Consider the following 22792-nt stretch of genomic DNA (forward strand, 5'->3'; position numbering starts at 1 on the left):
ACGAAAGAGTCATTGCAGCTGCCTTGGTGTGAAATAAGGAGGTTAATTATCAATATCAATATGGTATGTTGGAACTGATACGATGTATTATCAGTATTAATAAGGCATATTGGATATTATGTCATGTTACAGAGTAATGTGAATACCCCATTAGTGTATGATATATTAATACATTGATATCAGTTATTATATATCCATATGTATACATATATATATACACACACAGATCTATATATATATCCATATGTTACAATCACATTTTTATATGACTGATGATAGGACATTACCCAGCTACAATCCTGGCCCTTCCACCATCAGATACTTTCCGTCAGCCATTTTTAGATAACTCACCGTTAATTAAAAAAGAGAAATAAACCTTTATTAAAACGCTTGCTGCAGAGCAGGATTTGTGTCTCTCTAGCACCTTTCAGACTAATCTGATCCCCGGGCGTAAGGAGCTCGGCTTGCTGGGCACCGGCGAGCTGGGGAATTACTGTGCCGGGGTGTGATAAATCGGGATCAGTGTGATCCCTGCCCGTGCTGCTGGCGCCTGGGGCTGCACCGCTCGCCCCCCCATCTGCTCCCAGCAGATGCTCCTGTTTTGTAGGGGCTTGTTTGTCCCTTTCCCTCAGGACTGCGATGGCAACAGCTCACCCCCACCAGAGGACCTCAGGAATCGGTGCATGAACCCCTTGAGGTGCCCTGCCAGCGTGGTCATACCTATAGACAGCATCCCTGTCCCTGCAGACAGTGTCCCTCTACCCTGCTGGACCTTAAAACAAAGTGGTTTTTTTCCCCCTGCAAAACAGGCAGTAAACTGCCTTTTTAACATGGTTCCTCTTCTGTTTTCAGGTGTTGACAAGGTGCTCATGGTCAAGGGTTGCACATGTTCACAGCTTATCTCAGGGTACTTGTTTTGATCCCAAAGAGATGCCAGTACTGCAGCATGGGAGTGTTGTCACATCATCCCCCTCCCTGCCAGCAGCTCCTCTGAAGAACTTTCCTATAGCCAGCATGATCCACTTCATCCCCTAAGGAAAACTCTGGTTTGAATTTATCCTTCACTCCATGTTTTGGTCCAGAATCTTGGCTAGGTCTTGAGTTTGGGTGCTGCCAACCTCTCAGGAAAAGAGATGTGGAAAGGGGAGCCATGGGGTGGAGAGGTGGTAGAGCTGACATGTGGGAGCTTGGCACTGGGGGGATCATTTGGCATCTGAGTTGTCCAGCCCTGGCACAGGCTGCCCAGTGGTGGATCACTGTTCGTGCTGGGATTTAAAAGCTCTGTGGGTATGGCACCTGGGGACATGGGTCATTGGTGGCCTGGGCAGTGCTGAGGGAGTGGTTGGACTTGGTGATCTTAGAAGGCTTTTCCAACCTAAACAAATCTGTGGTACTGTGATTTGGGTTTGATTTTCTCCTCATTGAATTGGGTTTAGTCTTTTGGTAGCAAGAACAATTTTGAGCTGTTTGAGCCCTTGGGATGGACCTGGGTGAGCTGGACCCAGGGAGCTTGGATGTCTGGGAACATGAAAGAACATCTTAGTGGACACATATAGGAGTTCTTCATGCCTCTAGAAATACCTTCTTAATTAATACATTGAAAGTATTTCTCCTTTGAGAGGCTTTTGCTTGTCATAGTTTCACTCACTGGCATGCCCAGGCTTTTTTCTTTTTTTTCCTTTCTTTCCAGTAGGGGGGTGTTAAGCAATGTGCCACAAACCCTTCACATGTAACATAAGTTGGAGTACTCCTCTGCTGGAACAACCGTGCTCTTTATAGCAGAGCTGTGTCTGCATCTGAGCTATGCAGAGCCAAGTGTATTATTAGAGTGAACATCACTGGGGCTGTAATTGTACACTGCTCCCCTTGGCAACCACAGCCAACAGCACATCAAACAGAAGGCTGATACCTTCTTTTAATAATAATGAAAAAAACCCCACCAAAATCACAAAATGAACATCCCAACACAGAGCAGCAGAGCCTGCTGGCCTGCTGCCAGAGGAGCTCCATCCCTGCACATGGAACTGCCTTAGTGCCAGAGGAGAAGGGCTGGTTCTGCTGGATGCCCTGTGGCTTACCCTGCTGCGTGCCCTGTTGGATACCCTGTGGCATATCCTAATGTATATCCCATTTCACACCCTAATGCATACCCTAAGGCACTCTGCATTTGATACGTCATAGGATACTCTGTGGCAAACCCTAATGCATCCCAAAATTTATACCCTAATGCATACTCAGTGGTGTACCCTAGTGCATATCCTGTTGGATGCCCTGTGGCATTCCCTGCTGAATATCTTGTGGTACAGCCCTAATGCATTTCCCATGGCATATCCTATGGTACATCCTAAACGCACCCTATTACTTACCCTAATGAACTTCCCGTGGCATATCCTGTGGTACATCCTAATATACACCCTGCTACATACCCTAATGCACTTCCCATGGTGTTTCCTATGGTGTATCCTAATGCACACCCTATTACATACCCTAATACATTCTCTATGGCATGTCCTATGGTGTATCCTAATGCAGACCCTACTACATACCATGATGCACTTCCCGTGGTGTTTCCTATGATATATCCTAATGCACACCCTATTACACACCCTAATGCACTTCCCATGGTGTTTCTTATGGTACATCCTAATGCAGACCCTACTACATACCATAATGCTGCATTCCCTGTGGCATACCCTAGTGCATACCCTATAGTATATGCTAAAGCATTCCCTGTGGTATATCCTAATGCATTCCTTAATACACATCCTATTGCACACCCAAATGCCTACCTTATGATTTACCTTACTGTATATCCTATTGAATACCCTGTGGCATACACCAGTGAATACTCTATGGTATATCCTAAAGCATTCTCTATGGCATACCCTGATGAATACCCCATTTCCCACCCTAATGCTCCCCTGTTGCACACCCAGCTGGGGGTTTTGCCTTATTGCCTACGCTATTGCACACCCCTGTTGCATATCCTGATACATTCCTGATGTTGCACACCCACACAGAGTTTCTTCATCATCTTACTGCAACCTCATGATGCCCCAGAAATGGCCCTTCCTTGGTTCAGTGCTGTGCTTGGGTCTGGATGTAGAAATTTCATAGAAACACAGAACATCCTGATCCAGAAGGCACCCACAAGGATCATGGAGTCCAAGCCCTGACCCTGCACAGGCACCTCAATGACCCCTGAGACTTTTGTCCAAACATTCCTGGAGCTTTGGCAGCCTCAGGATCATGCCCATTCCCTGGGGAGCCTGGTCAGTGCCCCAGCACCCTGTGGGGGAAGAACCTTTTCCCAATATCCAGCCTAACCCTCCCTGGCACAGCTCCAGCCATTTCCATGGCTCCTGTCCCTAGTCACACAGAGCAAAGATCAGTGCCTGACCCTACTCTGCACATTACAAGGAAATTGTAACTACAGTGAGTCTCCCCTCAGTCTCTTCTCCAGGCTGAACAAACCAAGTGCCCTCAGCCCCTCCTTGGATGGCTTCCCCTCTAGACCTTTGAGATGAATAGTGGGGGTTTTGGCAGAGGTTTCACTTCAGTCTCAGTGGCCTTGGTTGGGTTTGAGATGATTGGTGTGACCATTTATAGAGGGGCTCAACCAAGAAGGTGGCCAAAAATCCATTTATGTCATCCCAGGTGGGGGATGGAAAAAGGAGAATTTAGGTTGAAGCATTTCTTGTAGGCATTGTGGCATGTAGGCATTGTGGCATGAGGTACTGGAGAACTGACTGATTTCCTCTAGTAAATGTGGGTGCAGTGTGAAGTGTTTGCCAAGCAGAGCAAGAGGATTTGGGAGGAATGAGCTGAAGTTCTTCCTGTCCTGTAGCCTTTTTAGTCTGAGTAAACAACCTCCCAGTCGTAGCAGCCCTTTCAGCACTGTAGGGCTCTAAGACACCGGGTGGATACTGTGGGAACTGGGGCATGGAAGTTGGTTGGATTCAGTGATCTTAGAAGTCTTTCCCAACCCTAATGGTTCTATGATGTTTTGTGTTATTCTAAGTATTACATTAATGGTGAATGCTGAAAGGCAGATTCTTTTTTTTCCCTTCTCAACGTGGTTATTGGGGAGGAGCAGTTTGTGGTTTGGCAGAAGTGGAGGCAAGAAGATCCAAGTGTGGCTGGAGAGTATCTGATCTGTACACCATGTCCAGCACTGACTGCAAAACTCCCATCAGTCCTCTTTCTATGGCTGTTTTTAATATTTATAATTTATTTATATTAAAATTATTATATTTATAATAATAATTTAATTACAGGTGGTCCAATCTGTGCATATAAAACAGTGGTACCACTTGTCCCTGAAAGGGCATTGCCCAGCAGACATCAGAGTGCTGCTTCACTGAGAGGTGGGGGAAAAAGATCCCAATGGCCCTGGAGCAGATCCTAAAGCCATACAAGTGTGTGCTCATGTGCCACAGCAGTGAGCTCCGCTCCACAGAGCAGCACTGCATCCATCTCTAAGATCTGTGCGTGAGCCAACAGTGCAGCCTTTGGTTTCTCCTCCACAGGAGTTTGATGAGCTCTTCCCCCAGCGAGGTGGAGATTCAATGAGGAAAGCCTCCTTGGCTCAAGCTGCTCTCCATGGCTGTCTGGGCAGACCAGGAGCATCTTGGTGGTGAACCTCAGAGTGGATGCCAGCTCCTCAGGAGCCCAACACAGGCACAGAAATAGCAAATGATGCTGCCCTTGTGTAGACATCTTCATTCAGGGGTTTGCAGAAACTTATAGAGCTTGGAGACCTTTCTTCCCTTACATTTCTGATATTGATAAACATAAACCGTCCTGCTTTTGTAAATCACTGTGGGACTCCCCCAGCAAAAGCTTTGTGTAGCTTTGAAGAGATTTATTTTCTATACGCCTAGGGAATTCAAAGGGAGTTCTAAATTCGTGCACACTCATATATCTATGCAGTGCTTGAAGGGGCACGGGGAATGCAACCCCGTGGGTGGCTCCGAGGAGCATCCCCAGCTGCTGCATCCTCCTGCTCGCAAGCACAGAGAAAAATACTGGAAAGGAGAGACATTCCCTGTTTTTTGCCCATGCATGTATCTCTGGAGACATTCTCCAATTTTTTACAGTGTATTTACTATTTTATTTTTATTCTTTATTATCGTACCATTTTTATCACTTGATTCTTGTATTCAGTTACTCCTTATTTTGCTCATATATTAAAATATATGATCATTGCATAAATATTAATTATGCGTGTTTTTATACGTATCTGCTAACGGCATATATTAACATTATATAACTTACAATGTTAGTAACTTTTTTTTTTTTTAAATCCTTACTATGCTTTGCTTTGTTTTGTTGGGGTTTTTTTTTTCCCTTTTTTTTTTGCAGTCATCCGGGGCCAAACACACGCCGTGCAAGTGTCAGCAGCAGGCAGGAGAGGGAGCCCGGGGAGCGGGCTGGCAATCAGCCTGCGCCGGCAGGTGAAGGGCAGGGCTGGGCATCAATTCGGGCTGGCCCTGCCTTTACCCCGAGCCCGGCCAAGCCTGCTCGTAGTAACCGAGCTGGGCTTGGCCACGGCAGGCTCCGGGTCCCGTGCGGGGCTGGGAGGTACTGGAGAGCCCTGGATTAAATGTCCGGCTGCGTGCTTCCAACTTGCCACTTCTCCCAAGCGGAACGGTGGCTGCAGGAAGCACCCGGCTCCTCTGCGGGTTTTCCATGGCAAAGGGAATGTGGTGGGGGCCAGGGAGCGCCGGGCAGCACCTCCCTGGAGGGTGGTGGTGAGGTGAGGGAGGGGTTAATGGAGCCTGAGACGGCAGGTTTTAACGGAGTGCAAAAAAAGGGGCAGGTTTGCACTGATAGGAAGCAGAGGATGGGGACAGGAGCTGTGCCACACAAGCACTAGGAGCTGGGGATAATTGAGCCAGACCCTAAATTAAACAAACAGTGGGTTTGCATTGCACATCAGCCCCTCAGTCTGAGCACGGGGTGGGTTTGGGGGGTCATGTTGAGTTGCAGCTGGAGGCGGCCACAGGGTCATGTTGAGTTGCAGCTGGAGGTGGCCACAGGGCCACTGAGGCAGCAGTGAGTGTCACAGGGCATGACAAGGAGATTGTCCCCAGTGCTGTGCAGGTCTCTGGGGTCTGCAGTCTGCCCCATGCAGCCACGCTCAGGGCTCTGCACAGGAAAGGTGCTTCATTTAGACTAGCAGTGCATCGTGCAGTTGAGAGTTTGGTGGGAAGCAGTTTGGTTTAAAGATTGTTTGGTTTAAAGATTGGCATATTTGATTTTAATTCAATGTGCTGGTAAGGTTTTATTCCTTATACTTTGCAATGCTCGGATGTGTTGTGCAAAAATAGCCATCGCCTTTAGTCCATAAATTTATGTGTGGCTTCTCCTGGCTTCTTTTCACCTTGGAGGGGTCAAGATTTCAAAGCTGCCATGGGGACCAGCCCATGCTCCAGCACATGATGGGACCCCAGGGATGGTACTTGGTGTCTCATTGTCTCTCCAGGCACTGGGTGCCCCGGGCATCTCCCAGTGAAGGTGGGACCCAGCAGAGGCTCCATCCTCTGGCTTGTGCATGTTGGTGGTGAAGAGTGCCAGGAGCACCCCTGGCCAAGCTGCTGCTGCCTGCTGAAAGCACAGCTGAGTTCAGAGTGGGAGTTGGGGCAGGGGGATCCGTGCACAGCCTGTGCATGGGCTCCAGTGCGGAGCAGAGGCTGTTCTGGGCTCTAGGTGGAGACTGCAGACTGCTCAGCCTGCCTGCAGCCCTGAGACAGAGCCAGGCAGCAGCCTCCTGCTGGGGTGGGCTCCTGGCTGCCCCCAGACATCACTGGTGGGTGAGGATGCTGGGGGTCCTGGTAGAAAAAGCAGAAATAAAAAAAAAAGAACTCAAAATCCATGTATCTGTTGATGAGAGGTGAGGAAAGGAAGGGGGGCACTTCAGTGTTGAGACCTCTCCAGATCAGGCTGAGCTGGCATCAGCTCCTACTCTCTTGTTTACTCCCAAAAGGCTCAAACCCACGGGATGTGGGAGTATGTTCCTGTCAGCCCAGGGGCTCAGCTGGCCCAAGGCACCCTCCTCACAGACCATCTGCTCCTGCCTGCTCCAGCCCAAATCCAGCTCAAGCTGCTGAGCCACCCCAAGGTGGGGATTTTGGGATGCTGCGGGGTTGGAGGATCCCTCCTCCCCATACCCACAGACACCCTGCTCTGCCTGTCCAGCCCTGTTCTTAGCTGATTCCCTTCAGCTGGGGACAGGAGTTTTGGAGGCTCCTTGGGCCCCTGTGATGCATCACCCTGCCTGGGACTCATCCCACAAACCCCACACCCCTCTGTCATTTTGTCGGGGAATGAAGCATCCTGGTGACACAGGAGCACCATGGAGAAGCAGGTACCAGGGACATCACCTCCTGTGCCAGGACCAGGGCAGGTGGAAGTGCCAGCAGCAGCCCAAAGATGGGATTTGGTTAGAAGGATGTTGGAGAGGGAAGCACCTCTTTTTCTCCCTAGAGAAGGGGGAACATGAGGTAACGTGCTGTGCCCATCCCTGGCTTTACTTGGACACAGGCCCATAGCATACAGAGGATGCTCTTGTGCTCACCAGCAGGAAAGGTCTTGTTTTAAGGTTTTCTAGCTGAGTCACAAGTTTCTGTACCAGATTCAGTTTCCAGCCAAGTGAGCCTGACTGCTGTGGTGGCACCCAGAGTGATGGTCCCGTGGCACCTCCTCCAGGCATGCTTAGGCTCAGGGCTTTTTCATTGCTGGGTATTTTGGTGTGTAGCTATCTGTCAGAGTCTGGATTTGGAGAATGAGTGCTTCCAGCAAAGTCCACATCCCCTTTGCCTCTCCTGTGATACTCATTTTGCACAGCCTCATCTTTTCCCGCTGCACACATTTAAACAAGAAAATGCAAAATGATGGTGAGAAGTGGCTTTGGTGGTTCATGGGAGCAGAGGAGCTACAGGACACTTGAGAGGTGGGGAATGAGACTTGAGAATTATTTCAAGTCCCTGTCCTACAGCTTTGCAGGCCTGGTAATGGTGCAAAACACAGCATCCAAGTCTTGGGGACAGCAGCGAACAATGCTTGGAGGACATTTCCCCGCCTTGACACATCCTCTGGTCTCATCAGCAGTGCTGCCAACCATGGGGTGTCTCCCCATGCTCCTCCCCTCACTGAGCATCCCAAAACAGTGCTTCCTTTTCCCCTCCCAGTGATAAATTCTTCCACTTTCCTTGCTTCCTTTTTTGAAAATTACCGTTGCTCTGCATACTAATTTTTTTTTAAACAGAGGATAAAACAAGCATCTCTGGCAGTGCTGGGAGTCCAAACTCAGTAATAAAACCAGGCTGCATCAGGGTTTGGAGCAACCTGGTGTAGTGGAAGGTGTCCCTCCCATGGCAGGGAGGTTGGAACAAGATAGTCTTTAAGGCCCCTTCCAAACCAAACCATTCTGTGATTCTGTGATAACACTTCCAGTTCAGGAGCAGCAGGAACTGAAAGTGAGGACAGCAAGAGCAAAGTGTCCACCAGCTAAGGAAACAATTTCAGGCTGGAGAAACAAAACCTTTCCATTTCTGTTTTGTTTTGAGTAAGGTGTGTTTCCTTGCATCTCTAATATTCCAGCCCATGCCATCCAGTGGTCGTACACAGTGATGCTCAAAGTCTGCCAACGTGTAGCAAAATGCATCGTGGTAATCATGGACATCCCTTTAGAGATACAAAGGATGGAGTAATGGAGGGTGTTTGCAGGTTGATGTTGTTTTCTGCAATCTGTAATCTTTCTGTAATTTTAGCTTTCCCAGCATGGATAGGCTGCTTCAGAGGCATTGTAGGGTGCTCGTTACCTGTATGCTGCAGGGGATGAGCAAAAAATATTAATGTATCTTTCACATCCACTAAAAAAAAAAAAAAAAAAAAACAGCCAAATACAACATTTCTTACAGCAAAAGCTCCCTGGCTACATAGAATTTGTAAATATTAGCCTCTGAGAAAGATTTTCTGAGCTCCTTTATGTAAATAACATTTTTTTTAGCAGACTGGCACTTCACCTCCAGGTCTTGATTTTCAAGTGGTCGCTCGTGCCCCCATCCCAGGGCTGGATTTCCAGCAGGGGGATCCTGCACTGGTGCACGATGCCCATGGAGTGCCTGGCAGTGGGGGAGACGTGGTGAAAAGCAAATGGAGGAGATAAGAAGGGTGACAGCCCCTTTGGTCTCCAGCGTGTTTGCTCAGCAATGCTAAGTGCTGGGCCAGAGCCACCACCTCCCAGCAGACTAAACAGTTGCAGTGTTTTCTCTCCCATGACCGAAAGAATTTAGTAAAGGGTCCCGGTATGAAACTTTACACGAACTCTGGGTGCCACGAATATCTCTGGCTGGGAGTCTGTTAACTCCTCCAGTTCCTTGATCATCCGTGCACTTCAGTCCCAGGGCAGATGAAAGGGAGACCCATCCCACCATGGATCTGGCCAGCTGCCTGAAGGACCCCCCGTGCTCTCCCACCCACCAAGTTCTTGTGCATCCATCTTTCTGGGGATTTTGTTGCTTTCTTTTAAAGGAGAGATCCAAGAACTCTGGTCATGATGGAGCTCTGGAGCTCCTCCAGTTAGGAAAGACATGGACCTGTTAGAGTGGGTCCAGGGGAGGATTCTCCCAGGGCTGGAGCCCCTCTGCTCTGGAGCCAGCCTGGCACAGCTGGGGCTCTTGAGCTGCACAAGAGAAGGCTCCAGGGACACCTCCGAGCCCCTGCCAGGGCCTCCAGGGGCTCCAGCAGAGCTGCCCAGGGACTGGGGACAAGGCCTGCAGGGACAGCAGCCAGGCAATGGCTCCCAGTGCCAGAGGGCAGGCACAGATTTTGGGCTCTTGGCAATTAGGAATTGCTGGCTGGGAGGGTGGGCAGGCCCTGGCCCAGGGTGCCCAGAGCAGCTGGGGCTGCCCCTGGATCCCTGGCAGTGTCCAAGGCCAGGCTGGATGGGGCTTGGAGCAGCCTGGGACAGTGGAAGGTAGGAGGTGGGTTGTAACTAGATAACCTTTAAAAGTCCTTTCCAGCCCTGATTCTATAATATCTCATGCCCCTTGGACCTTTTTGGAGCCGTCTCTGTGCACCGATGTCCATCCAAAGGTTGTCCACTTCCCTCTGCCACCCAGCTCAGGGACATCCACTTCAGGGAGAGGTTTTGGGCAGGGGAGAAGCCCCTAAGGCTTCATTCATCCTTTGGTCCTGGCTTGCAGAGAAGCAGAGGCCAAGCCTCAGTGTCTTGCCCAGCTCAGCAGATGGGTGGTCCCAGTCCCACCTCATGGTGATCACCACCAAGAGGGCACTTCCTTGGAGGGTCTTAGCATCCCACAGGAGAACATCCTGCTGCCAGCTACCAGGCACCCAGGAAAATCCCTGCATGGACTGAACTGATGTGAGCCAGGAGTGCCTGTGCAGTAAAGCTCCTGATGTCAAACAGGATTAGCTGCCTGCCTTTCCCTGCCCAGTTTCATTCATTCACAGGCAAGCTGGCCTTTCAATGGACACAGCTTCATTTCCAGTGCAAGTGAAATTCCTCCAGCCCTGGTGCCTGGACAAAGGAGCACCTTCCTCCACAGTCAGTTTTCCTCATCTTATATCCCTCTTTCCAAATTTGGCCTGTCCCCATGGATCCCTCATCACCTCCACCTTATAAAGAGGACACATCGCATGTGCAGAATTTAAAATAAGAAGAATGCATCCTGCTGGATGGCAAAACCCAGCTGGTCCCTGCTGCTTCCTCCTGGGCTGCAAGGCTGGGCATCTCCAGACATGGCATTTGCAAGCAGGATCCATCTATCAGACAAAACTGGGGTGCCAGTCATCGCCTCAGCCTGGTGTTGGGAGTGGGATGAGCATTTCCTCTGGAACAGAGAGCAGATTTGGGGATGGTGCTGGGGCTCAGACCCTGCCATGTGATGGAGAAGGGTTTGCAAACTGCCCATCATACAATGCCCATCCATGTGAAGTAGCCCAAAAATAGGATTTTGTGAGATTTCTTGAAACCATTATGCTTTACACTGAATTTGTGCTATGGGAAATGCAGCTTGTGGGATGGGAGATTCATACTGATACATTTTTCCATGAAGTGGGGGTATCAGCACTGCTGTGGTTGCTGGGATGAGCAGGGATTTGCTGTGCTTGATCTTGAATCCCCTCTCTCTTCCTGCCACCTCCTTCTAGTGAGGAGGGGATTGCTGGCCTAGGGGTGGGGTGCTCCAGAGGATTCTTTGTCTCCTTTTCAGGGGAGGACTCTCAGTGTTCCCAAAATTCCCAAGGTTTCCTGTGCACACTCATAAAGACAAAGGGCACATTTCTGGCTCAAGATTCCCACAGTACTGGGACATGCAGGAGTAAAATGAATGTAACAAGGAGCTCCTGCACTGCTGCAGAAGAGCAAGGCTGCCCAGGGGGAGCTGCTTCCTCTGGGCACTGCACGGGGTCACACAGGTGTCCCTGCTGCTCTGATGGCAACCCAGCAAGGGAATTAATTTGTTTCTTTGTGGTCCATTGTCTCCCTTCCATTCCTTCTCTGTGGGACTGAGAAACTGGCTGGTGATTCTCAGGCAGGTGATTAATTCCCCTTGTCTGTGTGTCCTGCAGATGGCATGTCTGTCCCTTGCTCGCTGCATGGTCTGGCTGAGGGTGGTAATGATGTTTTGCTGTGTCTGGGTTCATGGGATAACAGGTCCTTAAGGTGATGATAAACTGCTGTTACCCAGCTGAGCTGACACCCTGACACGTGTTTAGGAACCCAGAAAGGTGTGAGATAGGAAGGACGGCAATAAAAATTAATTGATGAGGAAGACAACTCTGTCACCTGGGTAGTGCTGGAGGAGGTGCTGGCAAACATCCAGGACAGAATGGTGATTGTGGTTGGTTGTGTGCAGAGCAGGCTACTGAATTCACCCTCCTGGTCCCCTCAGAGCTTCCACCCAGGCAGTGCTCTGAGATCTCTAGCAACTGCGAGGTTAACAGCAAAACTTCTGTTTGCGCATCCATCATTATGCTCGCACCAGGGTGATTTCAACCTCAGCTAAATCAATAATTAACTGCTTGTACCACTGCAGCCCCTCAAGGACCTCAGAGACATCACTGGCTGAAGCCATGGGACACCCACGTTGGGTGGGTAATTGCTGCTGATCCCAGATTTGGAGCCAGATGGAGAGGTCAGGGTGAGACCAGAGGGCAGGAGGTTCAAGTGACCATTCGTCTGGTCACCTCCAGGTGTTTGTAGGCATGAGAGGTACCCACAGCTACTCTTGGCTCTGGTCATCAGCTGGCTCAGTTACCCACACTGGGGAATGTAAAATTATGTTTCTTGTCCTGGGAGTTTGCCTAGTCCCTGCTTTAGAAAAACCAGTTTTCTGACCTTATTTTCCCCTTCGTGCCCAAATCCTTCTGAGAGGAATAAGCACTGTGTGTCTGCCTGGTGGCTGCAGAATCTTTGTTGAATTGTTCTTGCCAAACTGGAATAATTCCCTATCCCTGGAATTGTTCAAGGCAGATTGGACGGGGCTTGGAGCAGCCTGGTCTGGTGGAAGGTGTCCCTGTCCATGACAAGGGGTCGTAAAGAGATGAGTTTTAGGGCCCCTTCCAACCCAAACATCCTGTGATTCTGTGAATTGGCCAGTGACATCTTATGCAAGCTACAAATCACCCAGTGGCCAGATGATGGGGGGTGGGTGTCTGTGGGGTGATGATCACTGTCCTAGTGGCCCAGACCTTCGCCATGTGGTGCATTTCAGAGCCCTCTGGGATTAAAACCATTCACAGAGCTGTGGCCATCATGAAGCCAGGTCCACGCTGAAGGTCACTGGTAGGATTTCCTGCTTTTCCCAAAATGGCCAAAACATCCTGAGAAGATATTCTCAGATATCTGCATGTTCAAATGGTGCAGATCCAGCCTGGAGGAAGCGACGTGATGAAAGCCTGTAGGAGTGAAATGTCTCATGGCTGGGTGAAGCCAGGACCTCTGCAAGGCTGGGCACAAGGTGTCATCTGTAATTTAAAAGCTTTATCTGCTTTAAATGTCAATAGCTCCTTTGTTGGAGTCATAATAATTGCCATGATTCGCATGTCTCAGCCACACACCCCAGAGCACTTCTCAGAGGAAGATGAGCAAATCCTTCCCGTTTGTTGCCGGATGGGAAATCAGGGTACAGAGGTGATTGGAGCCCACACAGGGCTGGAAATACACCTCAGTCTCCTGTGCTGCTGTTCTCCAGGTTCTGCAAGGAAGCTGTAGGCTCAAAGCAGGTTGTCTGTCATCACCTTGCTCTGCTCTGTCTTGTCTCCATGCTGGCAGCAGTGTGGGCAGGGTTGGTGTGAGGGGATCTCAGTGAGGTTCTGTCCTTGGCTGCGGGCAGAGAGGCCAGGAGTGGGTGCATGGAGGAAGAGCAGAGCTAATGGTCCCATTTCATGTCCCCACCACCTCCAGCAGAGGAGTTTTTGTAGTGGTGTCCATGAAGTGAGACTTTCCCAATGAAGCTCTGGGTGGTACAGAGGAGCTCAAGTGAGACCCCACAAATCCATGGGCAGAGATGTTTAATCACTCCCTGGTGCTGTCACAGGGTTCTCCAGCACCTCCTGAGCTCCTTCCAAATGCCTGTGCTCCAAACCACTCATCTCACTGGTTTATACTCCTGAGGAAGCAAAGCTGCACACCAGAACCTCCTCCAAATCAGGACCTAAATTCGCCTAGTGTTTAAATTCTAAGCAGTGAATAATGCAGGTGATGTTAATTGTGCAAAATGTGATTTACGGAGCCCTTTCTAGGAAGGTCTGGGAAAGGAGCAGGCAGAGGCTTTGCTTCTCCAGGACAGCAGTAAGGAACAGAGGCTGTCCAACCTCTATCCACCAGTTTCCTCCTCCAAATTATTGGATTTGTCTTAGCCCTTTCCAAAGAGCCATTTAGGGCTCCAGCACTTCACAGAACATTGCCAGTAAGATCAACTATTTAGCACAGCCTATCTCAGCTTTTTATATAGCTCTTAGCATGGATATCTAAGCATCATATATTTCTTTTTGTGCAGTATTTCTGACTCAGTATTTCCTGCCTCCTTGACAATGACTGAGTAAACAGCAGAGCTGCCAGAGGAAGAGCCCTGTGTTTACAGAGCAACAAGCTCAAATGTGCCTTTATTTTTTAGCCCATCAGAAGGTGACAATGCTTAAATTAACCCTCATTTTTATCCCTCACTAAACTTTTGCCCTCAAACTTGCTGCTACCAGAATCAGCCATGGGTTGATGGGCCCAGACCTGGGGAAAAGTTATTTGGAACGTGTCTTAAAAAAAGTGTGGCGAACTCCCAAGGGAAGAATTTTCAGCTGCAGCTGTCTGAGCTGGAGTGAGGGCTTAGATCTGATGGCAAAATGCTGCTTCTCATCCCACCTGACTCTGCTGCCCACCAAAAATGTTAGAGGATGGGTTTGCCTCCTCTCCTACAGCGTGGCCGTTCCTCTTGGCTCTTCTGGCTTGGTCCTAGTTTTGGAAAGGTCTCGTGTCCATTGTCATAGCCCAGTGTTGAACTGCATCTACACTGGAATGAGGAGTGGGCTTTCACTTGGCTGCAAGAGTGAGCACCCCCAGGAAAAAGGCATTTTGGGTTTCCACTGCTGGCAGGAGCCTCAGCCAGGCTTACAGAGGATCCAGCAGGGGATGTCAGAGGTTTTGCTGAGCCCTGGGCCGTCTCTGTGATGTGTGTGAACACAGGCCACCCTGACCTACCCATGGTGAGGCCCAGCATGATGAACGTGCTCAGCCTTCAGATTTATGCCCCAACTTTGTCCTGTATGAGAGCTCTTTAGAGGTCCCCTTGGCATCCCCCCACTTTCCACATGGTTTCCCAATGAATTCTTCTCCCAAACCAGGCAGAGAAGAAAGGCCAACCCTACCTGGTATAAATACATTTTATTTTAAACTATAGGCACTGAAGGAAGGTCATCCAGTAGACACACCCAGATTATCTACAGGCCAGAGCACCCCCAAATTAGTAATACAATTCATGTTTAAAAATACAGCCAAACTGATGAAAGATAATTTGCTTACTGCCCTGACATCACCACCTAAGCATGGGGCAAGCCAATCCACAGGTTATTTTTATATAACTCCGTGAGGCATTTCCAGAGCAAATAAAGTTCAGTGGGCAGGGCAGTGACCCGGCTGTCTGGTTCCAGAGCTTTTCAGCCCCCTCAAGGCTCATCATCAGCGTGTGGAGGTCTGTGGGTCAGGGCACAGCTCCATAGGATGTGCCCCAGGCACACAGGACGTGGGGTTTGTTTCTGACGGCCAGTTCCTCACCTCTCCCACGTGCTGGCTCTGGCTCATCCGCTTGGGTTGCACAGCCTTTGGAGCTGCTCTCAGTGTTCTCAGAGGGTCACTGGGCCTGCTGTGGCCATGGCTGGCCCACAGCTGGTGAGTCACACGTGTAACTCCATTAATTGAACAGCCCAGATGAGCCTTGGTGGCAGCAGTGGTCTCCTCAAACTCCCCAAGGCAGATGGGACCCCTCTGCATGGGTGGCACTCAGTGCACACCATGGTAAAGGTCAAACCTGCAGTCTGAATGCCAAATTTAAGGACAGAGCTTCCTGGACCACCCTTCTGGTGCATGCTAGGACACTGGAGTATCCTGTGTCATCCCTGAGGCATGTGGATTTCTCAGGATGCTTCAGGACACCCCTGGCAGTGCAAGTCCAGCTGCTGTGGAGGCTCCTGCCAAGCCCTACTCTGGCCTGCAGGCAAGTGTGGTCCAGAAAAATTCCTCCCACTGGCAACGTGTTCTCCCTGCTTTGTCAGAGGAATCAGTGTCACTGCCTTCCTTTTGCAGAACATGTGCAAATCACCTCCTTTTGCAAAGTTTGGCCCAACCTGAGTCCGAAAATGGAGCAAAATTATTCCTACTGCAGCATCACATTCTGTGTGGAAATGTCTGCAGTGCCTTCTGCATCCATCCCACATTCCATCCCCCTCTCCCTTCCTTCATAGGGGTCCCTCAAAGTCTGCACAAGCTTTTCTGTGACTGGAGGAGGGGGGACCACAGACTCCTTTCTTTTACAAGGATCTGTTCATCTACAAAAGTGAGGAAGTGTTCACTGATGTCTCTGCATCACCCACTGGGTGCCACACGGTGAAAAAAGGAGGGTGATGTGTGGTGGAATTCTTTCCTGCCCAGCTCCCATCCCAGACCTGATGAGTTTTGTTTTGGTTTGCTGGTTGGTTTACAGAATTTCCAGGTGATTGGTGGATTTGATGGTTTAGATTTTTTTACAGAAAATACCTTTTTTTAAAAGACTTGTTGAAGAGTTATTTTTCCTTCCTGCACGGGCACAGAGCAGGGCATGTTTGAAGCAGGAGAGGGAAGGAGCAGAGCTTCCTGCAGTGTTCTTTATTCTTTCCCAGTAATCTGGGACTGCAGAGCCCGTGCAGTTATCCCAAGCTGCTAGGAATTTCACAGCATGCCCCAGGGATCCCAAAATACAGCACAGCTCCCCAGGTACATGAGTGTGGAGCTTCCAGGCCCAGGCAGCACAGGAGGTGCTGTAGGGCATCCAGGCTGGGAGAGGGTGGATGGGCTGGGGACTGGAGCTGGCTGGGATGCTGCATGAGATGCTGGAGACAGTGCCACGAGAGGGAGAGGAATCCAGGAGAAGCTCCAGGGTTCAAAGGAAACCTTCTGTGCACTGTATGGGTGGATGGGGCAGATGAGGTGCATGGGATACTCTTGCCTGGGTTTTTAATTTATGATTAATCAGGATATCATGTCTCTTTGACTTTTTTTTCTTTTTGCCATAAATTTCAATTTAAAAGTCCAGAACAAGTAATTGGGTAACCTTGGGGTGATAACCAGAGCTGGCAAATAACTCCTCTGTCACTGCCCAGGGACGGGCTGGTTAATGAAAGGATGAACTCTGCAAACTCCCTCAGAGAGTCTGGGGAGACCCAACAGGATTTGGCTGCAGGTTGACTCCGAAGTCGCAGACACAGTTGGGCAACTGACTTATGGAAATGGGTGTAGAGAGGAATTAGTCATCGCTGCTTGGTTAATAAGTGCCTCAGCTATTTTACAAGTCTTTTTCCTGCATATGCAAATACATATTTTATTTTTCGTTTTGTAATGAAACATATAAATAGCTCCTGCCTTGGATCTTCTGTGCATACAGTTGTGTCATGAAAATGATCGTCGTGCTCTTGCCTGGCTTTCTTTAGCAGCTGCTTCACTTAGCTTTGTTCTAAAAGGAAGATCTCCTGTGTGTTGTCCAGGGCAAGAGAGCAAACTTTGGTGTGGTGGCTTTTATATCTCCCCAGCTTTGCAGAGAGCAGCTGCAGGACAGAGTATTTGCAGCAGCAAAGCCCTTTGTCTCAGGCAGTAGGAATAAACTGAGATGAGAAAGATAGAAGGTGATTTATTTAGTTGCTGGATTTCAAAGGTTGTGCAACCTGCACTGGAAACACACAAAGTGGAGAACAAACTTGTCCTCTTCTTCAGTATTCCCCTGCTTAGTGTCTACTAAATTCTAGTGTCAAGGAAAGGTCACTATGGAGACAGACAAGAAAAGTCGCCTGGGATGTCATGCAAGAACCTCTGCAGCATCTCTTAGAGCCCAGGGAAACCTTCTTGATTCTGAGCATGATGCACTCCCTTGTGCCATCCTCTAGAAGGGTTTTTATTTGCTTTTCTATGTTGCCTTGTGCTGTTTGCCACTTGTTTCCCTCACATATATCCCTTATCATACCCAACCCTTGGACAAACCCCTTCTTTCTCCCACCTGGAGGTCTGATGGGGAGGCAGCTATCTCCCTGTGTGCTTCCTCCTGATGCTGACCCATAAATCACGTCACTGGGATAATCCTTAGTCATAGCAACCATCAGCTCAGGCGCAGGGTGACCTTTTAATGCCAAGCCCAGGCTGCCCTGATCTTCTGGTCAGGCAGGGAGCCAGTCTCTGCCATTATTTTGTGAGACGCCAGAGAGCAGCCAGACCATCAGGATGCTCCTGGCCAGACACTGGGTCTGCTGAAGATACTGGAATGAATGGGCTGGGCAGGTTATCCTGGACCACTAAGCCCAGGGTGGCCACCATCATTTCCCCTGCATTTTGTTTAACCTCTCTGTTGGTGCTTTTTTTCAGTCCTGGTGGTGCTGGCTTCTTCCCTCCTCACCAAAAAATCAAGCCAATGGTGCATCTGGAAAAGTGACCCTGTGTCTGTTGGGGGGACAGTAGGGCTCAGAGGGCAGACACCATCTCTGGTGCAAGCTGTGGCAGTTATTGCAGGAGTTGGTGATATTTCTGCAGTACCTGCTTTCTGGTGGCTTTGCTCTGTTGAAATTGCAGCCGCTCGGCACGCGTTGAGTAATCTCCCCACTGTTACTAAAGAGTCAGTCTGTCTGTCTGTCCTCCCCCCACCCCGAGTTTCAGTTTCCTCCTAATTCCCTCTCTAGACAGCCGTTGTCTCTGCCGTGGTGGCGTGGTGTTGCTGATGCAGCCTCTTGTCTCTGTGCCTCTTGCAGAAGGATTTCTCCATGCGGGAGGAGCTGCAGCAGCGGGATGTGGAGCGCTGGCTGGGGTTCATCACCTTCCTCTGCGAGGTCTTCGGCACCATGAGGAGCAGCACCGGGGAGCCCTTCCGAGTCCTCGTCTGCCCCATCTACACCTGCCTCAGGGAGGTAAATGCCTTCCCACCTCGTCCTTCCCCACCAGTGGGACAAGCTGTTGGCTGCTGTGCAGAGATGCCCATGGTCCGTGGAAAGGCTGTGGCTGCTCCATCCCTGGAAATGCCCAAGGCCGGGCTGGGCAGGGTTTGGACCAACCTGGGATAGTGGAAGGTGTCCCATGGCAGAGTTTCATAACTAGACAGGGGTTCTCTAAGGCCCTTCCAACACAAACCATTCTGAGATTCCATCTTTGCTTTATAATTCCTAGAGGTTTCCTCTGCCAACACTTCGCACTTCAAAAGTACTCACATCTGCAGGCACGCTTGTTTCTTCCTGCATATTGTCTTTCTGCTCGTTAAAGCAGAATGATTAAAGCACACACTCCCTTTGTCCAGTGGCTAGAAAGGACCAAAGTTGGAATGGTAAACCAAGCACTGTAGTCTGCAAATCCCAGTGTTGTGAAAATCCCCACCTAAGCAGCTTAAACAGCTTCGTAAAGCAGGTGAAGCCACCTGAATAGATGAGACAGACCAAGGGGAGGAAGGAGGGAGAGAAAGGAAGTCCCTAATGTCCTTAGACCCAACCCAGTGCAGCAGAAACCCTGTCACCAGGGTGGGGGATTTTTCAGAATCTGATTTCCTGATGAGCTCATTGTCCTGCTCCCCATGGCTCACAGTGGTGCCAAAAACCTCAGTGAGTACGTACAGAAAAGACAACTCAAGTGTTAATGTTCTATAGAGAAGGAGAGGGCTTCCCTCTATCCCATTTTAAAGATGGCTTTGTCTCCTGCTGCTGCCTGTAGAAGATTTTCTCAGAAAAACCCGCGTTGTTGCCCAGGGTTGGAGCTGTGAATCTCAAATTGTCAGTGGTGCTTCTGTCAGGCCATAAATAACTCACGGTAAAATAAGTTCTCCGCTAGACCTCAGGCAAGGGAAGGATAAAGAAAGTGCTGGTGATGACTTTTTTTACATGCATGGGAAGTTTTCCTCTGAATGCAAACGCGCCATAAACATTTTGTCTGGGTGGTAGTACTGTGGGCAGAGCTCACAGATGGTGACTGGAGCAGTGAGGAGCGCGGGCCTCATGATAAGGCAGACATATCCAGAGGAGGAGATGGGAGAGGGATGCTAAGAATAGCCGAACTTCCCCAAAATCTCTGCCCACGGTGGTATGTGTCACCTTCTGGGGAAGATCTGACGTCTAGCAGAGCCCCCGTGCCCATCCGCTTCCCATCGTAATCGTGACACAGCACAGCCCTGATTCTGCCAGAGCTCTTCCCTGCCCACTCCTGTCTGCCCTCGCCGTGCTGTCACTGTCCCTCCTGTCACCCTCCTGCTCTGTGGGGACGTGGTGGTGAGCTAGAGGTGTGCGGAAGGACATCAATTTCATATATCAAGGATATTTTTTGCTACAGGGCAGCTCCATAAAAAGATTCACTAATTATATCAAGATGTCATGCGTAAATTTGCTCTTAAAAATACATCTCTGTTCCTTAGCAGGACAGGTCTGTCCCTGTGGTGTTGTTTGTCACAGATGACTTTACTAGATGATCTTTAATAGCGAGATGATCTTTAGGTCCCTTCCAACCCAAGCTACTCTGTGATTTCTAAGAGGTCTCTTAGCTTAGCTGACATGGGTGAGCCTGACTCCTCTGGCTCCCCTGCCCCAAAATGCTTGCTCTGTGACTGCTCCCTCTGCAGTGCTTTGACCTTGACTCACCCCTCTTCCATAGCTCTGGAATGGGTTTTCATTCTGCTGCCTTTTTTTGTCACTGCCAGCTAATCCTGCTGCACAGGGCCAGCCCGGGGGAAAGGGTCACCGATTTATCAGCAGTGCCAGGCTCTGGTTGGCAGATGGTTGCCAGGGCCAAAGGTGGGCTGCAGACACAGCCAAGGAGGTGGAGGTGTGCTTTTCCAGCTACACCCCAGAGAGGACAGGGACATTTGCACAGGCTGGCCCTGCTGGGTGCTCTGTGAGAGTGTGGAAAATCCCTAACTGTGCATAGTGCTCATCCCTTGGCGTTCCCCATTAACCACATGGGCTGGTGTCCTAGCAGAGGAGGGGATGTCACCATGGCCTTTAAAGTTTGGGACTCCCACATGCCTCAGGACAGGTTCACAAGGTGTAGTAGCACTCACCATGGATTTTTTCCCCTTCTGCTGATCAGAACATACATCCCCAAGTAGAGTCTCAGCCTCTCACCCCTTATTCCTTTCATATTGATTATTCCCCATCGAGCTCCCTCAGTGCTGCCCACAGTCCTGCACAGCCCCTTCTGCCTCCATCCACCCATCCTTAGACCATAAATCATTAGCAGAGGCAAGATAACATCTCTCCCTCTGCCTGTCCTTTCAGGTCGCTTGCTTTTTAGTTTCTCTTTCTTCTTTTTTTTTTCTCCTTTTTCCCTTTTCCTTTATAGCTCTGGCAGACTCAGCCAAAGGTCAGCAAGGCAGTGAGCAAGAGGAAGGGGAAAATTGCCTGATGACTGAGGCAGGAATGTCTCTTCCCTTCCCCCTGCAAAGCTTCCTCTCTCCAGCTCCTTTCCCCCCAAATAAAAGCTTATTCACACCATCATTAGCTGGGTGGGAGGGGTGAGGGTGGCCATGGTGAGGGCATCAGTGCTGGGTGGGGAGGAGCTGGGGACATGGCTGGGGCACTGAGCGACAATGCCAGCGCTGTTTATCGATCGCTGTGGATGGGTTGGTTTTGTGGGCTGGGAAAGGAAAAAAAAAAAAAACAAAAAAAAAAGACAAGTTAATTTCAGGTGAGGCTGGAGTGATAAGTGCTGGGGTTTGCTGGCTGATTGACCCAGGGCCCATCACTGTCCTCTGGGAAGCAGGCAGGGCAGTGGGTGTTTTACCATGGCAGAGGAAATCTGGGTCAGAGCTGCAGAGCTGCCACCTCACCCAGGCAGCCTTTTGGGAACCAAAGGAGTAGCTGTGCCCCTTGGCTCAAGCACAGTCCAGCCAAATTCCTCTCCTAGGGGGCTCTGCTACATCCTCCTCCATCACTTGAGCCTGAAATGGGGGCAGAAGGAAGGGAGTGCCAATACATCCAACACTGTGATGGCATCTCCCAGGAGCAGAATCCCTACCAAATGAAAAAGTTTAATTTCCATAACTGTTTTGAGGGGTTTGGGGTGAGGTTTGTGCAGGCTGAGAGTGTGTCCTCACAGCGAGTTCTGGTGAAGTCAGCATTGGGATTTTAGGCAAAGAGAGGATTTGCCAAGGGAAGTAAAAGGTGAGTCTAGCTCTTGTTAAAATGGTTTAATGGAGCACAGTGGATTTGGATGGTGGTTTGGACTAAAATACATGCAGTGGGACGGTGCATATTTTAGTTTGGAGAAGGGCAATGGATACCCAAGGTTGGCCCAAAGATCAGACTTGGAGACAACTGGGAAAAGAAGGGAAAGCCCTTTGCAGATGAGAATGAGAGGACTCTTGCAGCCCTCAGATCTGGAAAGCCTGGGAAAAGAATAACAAAGCAGAGATGTTAAATAGAAATAAAAGCGCTTTCCTCCTATTCTTCCCTCAGAGCTTCGGGGAATCGAGGGCGAGCTGGAAGAGGGCATTGTTCCTGGGATAAAGGCTTCCCCAGGGATGGTTATGCTGCAGCCAGGGCACTGTGGGTTTGACCCTTGCCTGCTTCCAGTCCTGGCTGTTCTCACTTGGGAGCAGTGGTGGCATCTTGCAGGACCAACATTCTTCCATGAGGCTTTTATTTGGTGAAAGCACTTTTAGCATTATTAAGAAGTTGCTCTGTCTCCTGTGCATGATGGTCTTAAGTAAGAGTGATGTCCCATTCTCTCCTTCCAGTCCTACAAGCCCTCTTAACTGGGGCCTCAGTTTATTTCACAAAAGCACTCTAAATTTGTCCCTGAACATCTCCTTCCAGGATGGTGAGAAGTGAACATGCTGACATCTTTCCTGCTCCAAAGCCTCAGCCCCATGTCCAAACACCAAGGACCATGCCGAGCCATGCTCCAGCAATGCTTCATGTTGCATGTCCCTCAAAACCAACTAAAACCAAGAGAAGAACCAAGGTACTTTGGTTCTTGCAGCCTGGCCATATTTCTTCTTTTCTGTGGCCTTTGGCAGAGTCAGCAGAATGGAGAAAATGGGTGGTTAAGGCAAGGAAGCAG

The 22792-nt window shown here is 49.7% G+C and overlaps 1 protein-coding gene across 4 annotated transcripts in view; it reads left to right on the top strand.

Annotated features, from left to right (window-relative positions):
• CTIF (cap binding complex dependent translation initiation factor) overlaps window positions 1-22792 on the top strand; it is a 148602-nt gene that overhangs the window by 108674 nt on the left and 17136 nt on the right. For all 4 annotated transcript variants that reach the window (XM_077171337.1, XM_077171336.1, XM_077171339.1 and 1 more), the window contains one exon: window positions 18508-18663. In XM_077171337.1, the coding sequence (XP_077027452.1) occupies window positions 18508-18663 (156 nt within the window). The remainder of the gene's footprint in view (window positions 1-18507; window positions 18664-22792) is intronic.

Source organism: Agelaius phoeniceus, chromosome Z, assembly GCF_051311805.1.
Source record: "Agelaius phoeniceus isolate bAgePho1 chromosome Z, bAgePho1.hap1, whole genome shotgun sequence".
NCBI classification, from domain to species: Eukaryota; Metazoa; Chordata; class Aves; order Passeriformes; family Icteridae; genus Agelaius; species Agelaius phoeniceus.